Raw genomic sequence first — 4340 nt, 5'->3', positions numbered from 1 at the left:
TATATATATATATATGTGTGTGTATATATGTGTATATATTCCTTTACTGGTTTCAGTCATATGACTGTTGGCATGCTACGGTACTGCTCCTGAGGGATTTTAGTCAATCAGATCTGACCCAGTATCTATTGAAGCCAAGTATATATTTTATCGACCTCTATGAATCAAACAGCTAAGTTACCTTTTGGCAAAAAACAGACTCAACCTGATTCAACTTTTATACACACACACACACACAAATTTATATAGCTAGTTTAATAAACAAACCAGTATTTTTGTGTAGGTCTCATATCTCTCTTGTAGATCTCTTTTCTGTTTATTCAAAGTGTCAGATCTAATCTGGCAGCATTTCGACTCCAATATCTCTTCCTGCAGCTGCTCTTTCTGGAAGAAGAAATTATGAATAATGGTTATGAACATGCCAAACAGAGACACATAAAACATGACAAGAAATTGTTAATTAGGTTAGGGTTGAGGAATTAGCAATAAATCACAAGAAACTGCTTTTTCTAACATACTGGTTGGTCTACACTAATATTCATCTCATTCCATAATATCCTTTTTAATTATCAACTGTCATCATCATCACTGCTGTAATCATCATCATCATCATTATAGTCATTTAATGTCTGTTTTCCATGCTGGCATGGGTTGAACTGTTTGACAGGAGCTGGCAAACCAGAAAACTGCAGCAGGTTTCACTGTCTGTTCTGGCATGGTTGTTATGGCTGGATGTCCTTCCTAAAGCCAATTACTTTACTAAAGTGGCCTAGGTGCTTTTTATGTGGCACCAGCATTGGCAGGGTCTGCTTTGGCATGATTTTTACAGCTGGATACAATGCTGGCACTGTGTAAATGCACTCATGCCAGTGGCATATAAAAGTACCTAGCACACTGTTAAGTGGTTGGCATTAGGAAGGGCATCCAGCTGTAGAAACCATACCACAACAGACAATTGGATTCTGGACGGCTCCCAGCTAGCCAGCTCCATATCGAACCATCCAATCCAAGCCAGAATGGAAAATGGACGTTAAACAATGATATTGATGAAGATCTATCAAGCTTTTTGAAGCAACATGATTTGCAGAAAATACCAATTCTAATTTTTAGGTAGCAATCTAACATCCTCATTGGAATAATCATGAAATGTAATTTCACAGTCAAAATGTTAAGCCACAAAGGTAGGATTTGAGTGAAATTTGGCTGGCATTTCTAGCAAAGCAAGCAACCATGACTCAAAAATATGCATGTCACTTAAACAGATTCACCCTTTTACTGTGTGAAATCGGATATATCCAGTCAAAATTTCATTACCCTTAATTGAGGAAAGCAGTTTAATACACCAATCTGTTTTTTATTGAGGAATGTCGTATTTGAAACAATTTCCTGTTGAGATCTGTCAAGTTTACTTAGGCAATGTTTTGCAGAAAATACCAATTCTATTTTTTTTTTGGTAGATATTTAATAACATTCTGGAATAATAACCATGAAATTTAACTTCTCAGTTAAAGGGTTAAAATGTAAATGATTAAAACAAAAAGGGCCTCAAACTACACACACACAAAGAAGCTGTCTCAAAAACACAATAGCACTTACCATTTGAGATATTTTGTATTCAAGTAAAGAATTCTTCTGGTGCTGCTCGTTAATCAGCTTCTCATACATCTCTATTTCTGTTAAGACAAAGACCAGTAGTAGTAGTAGTAATAGTACCAGTAGTGGAGGAGGTAGTAGTAGAAGTAGTGGAATTTATGGTACCTAAGCGAACTTGGATTAAATCAAGTAGGAGAATCCCTGATGCATACACAGATAATCCAGTGTTGTTGTTTAGCCCCACATGTGATCATAAACGTTCCAACCATGACCATCCCATACTTTTTATTCAGACACAGTTTATGAAGGGGTGCTGAAAAGTTCCTGACTTTGGGGTAAAAGAAAATACAGGAGGATCAGTTAATTATGATTTTATGCAACATATTCCCTTCTCAGATTCACACACTTATTGACAGCGGTCCTTCAGTTTTTCTGAGCCCTGTAAAAGAACTCAGAAGGTTGGGCCTCCAGCCAGGCCTTTTGCAATACTCTTAAAGCCAGGAACTTTTTGGCAACCCCTTGTATCTATCTAAGACTACATTATTCAGGGGTTATAGTAAAAGACACTTGTTGAGGGAGTTGTGCAGTGGGACTGAACCCAAAACCATATGGTTGGGAAGTAAACTTCTTACCACACAACCACACACACACAATTTCGTGTGTGTATGTATGCATGCATGTACAGGTGTGTATGTATGTTTCTGTATGAATGTTTACATTCTGTGCTTTACATGAAAAAGTGCAGAACTACAAATGGTGAAGCTTGTTTTTATTCCCTGTCAAAAACAAAAAAAAAATCATCTGTCAGCTCTTATACATTCAAAGATGTATAGAAAACAGATAAAGGTTAGTGACAGGAAGGGCATCTGGCAATAACAACAACAACATAATATGTATTCATCTAAGCCATGCTAGCATGATACATTGGATGTAAAATGAATGAATGAACAAACAAAATTAAACAAAATAGCATAATGTTATATAATACTTAATCTTGAAAGATCAAAATATGTTTGAAAACATTTTCTTCTGTAACTTCTTTTCAATCACACACATACGTATACCTGTACATAGATTGCACATACACCTGACAATGTTAAAAACAAAAAAGAAGACAATAACAAAATTTTCTTCCTTTAAACCCAAATGCCAGACACCTGTTACAGAAGCATAAAAGAGGGTAAGGAGGAAGAGGGTACAGACTATGCCAAATACATTGTCAACAGTTTAAGGTCAACGTAGATGTTGGCTTCTATGTACGTACGTGTGTGTGTGGTTGTATGTGTGTGTGCTTGTCTATAAGGTATTCAGAGGTGGAGGAAGTTAAGTTATTGTGGCATAAAGAGACAAAAGCTGAAAGCTTTTAAACTCCTTCCAATACAACAAAACACAACATACGGTTCTGGTTAGTACCCCAGTTACGTCTCTCAGTCCAGTCCGCCCACCCGTATTAACTGCTACCCTGATGTTGTTCCCGTGCTGTCAGCCACAGAAATTAGAAGTTCGGTTATGTCTTCAAACAAAGAAAGAAATAATGATGATGATTATGATGATAACAACAATAATTTACAACATAATAGCAAAAGAAATCTTTTATGATTTTTATTTTTATTTTTATTTTTCAGCAGTGACCTGGGGGTCAAGATAATATCAGAGAGTAAGGGGCTGTTATGTATTCTCGACCTCCCTACCGTTTTTTGTCTATTTTTTAAAAATGAATGGACTAATTTATTAATGTAGTGCAGGTACACTAGCACACCTTTCTCTCTCTCTCTATATATATATACACACACACACAGTATGTATAGAGATAGAAAAAAAGAGAGTGTGTGTGTGTGTGTGTGTATGTGTCTATCTATCTTTCTACATATATATATATATATATATATATATATATATATATATATATATATATATATGTATGTATGTATATATACAAGACAATTTAAATAAAAGGGAGAATTATACATGTACACAATAAGAAGCACCTGTACCAGCATCACATAATGGAACACCTGTGATGGCCCCATGTTAAAAAGCACCCAGTACACTCTGTAAAATGGTTAATGTTGGAAAGGGCATCTAGCCATAGTAACCATGCCAAAACAGATGGCCGGAACCTGGTGCAACCCTCCGGCTTGCCAACTCCTGTCAAACTGTCCAACCCATGCCAGTATGGATCTATGTATCTATCTATAGAGTGTGTGTGTTTACACCTCTACTCTTCTGAAAAAACCATGAGCTACATATAGTGACATTGTTGTCATTTTTTTCTTTCTCAACAAATTGTTCACTGGCATTGACTCTCTGAAGATGTGTTAGTGACATGAAGAGCACCTGGCTGCAAAACAGTGCTTCGATAATATATTCACCTAACCCATGATAACATGGTAAAATGATTGTAAAAACAAAATGGTATGTATGTATGTATGTATGTATGTATATATATATATATATATATATATATATATATATATATATATATATATATGAATATACATACATACACACTCTCATATACATTACAAACATCTACACAAAAACACAAAGGTGTCTAGTTATTATAGACACCTAACAAAATATATTGTTATATAATTGTTTTAAAAGAGGTGGTGAATTGAGTTCATCATACACACACAATATATACATACATATATATATATGTGTATATATATATATATATATATATATATGTATATATGTATATATATATATATGTATATATATATATATATATATATGTATAT

The 4340-nt window shown here is 34.6% G+C and overlaps 1 protein-coding gene across 5 annotated transcripts in view; it reads right to left on the bottom strand.

Moving 5' to 3' along the window:
• The window catches only part of LOC106874164 (serine/threonine-protein kinase 10), a 13318-nt gene that overhangs the window by 5932 nt on the left and 3046 nt on the right, over positions 1-4340 (bottom strand). The window contains exons 1-3 of one of the 5 annotated variants that reach the window (XM_052975765.1): positions 2992-3101; positions 1597-1673; positions 268-384 (exon numbers count right to left, since the gene is read on the bottom strand). In XM_052975765.1, the coding sequence (XP_052831725.1) occupies positions 268-384; positions 1597-1665 (186 nt within the window). In that variant the 5' untranslated portion in view covers positions 1666-1673; positions 2992-3101. The other 4 variants (XM_052975768.1, XM_052975766.1, XM_052975767.1 and 1 more) reach the window with 4 other exon arrangements.

The sequence above is a fragment of the Octopus bimaculoides genome, chromosome 22, assembly GCF_001194135.2.
Source record: "Octopus bimaculoides isolate UCB-OBI-ISO-001 chromosome 22, ASM119413v2, whole genome shotgun sequence".
NCBI classification, from domain to species: Eukaryota; Metazoa; Mollusca; class Cephalopoda; order Octopoda; family Octopodidae; genus Octopus; species Octopus bimaculoides.
The sequence above is the reverse complement of the archived record's forward strand: the minus strand, read 5'-3'. Positions and strand labels throughout refer to the sequence as shown.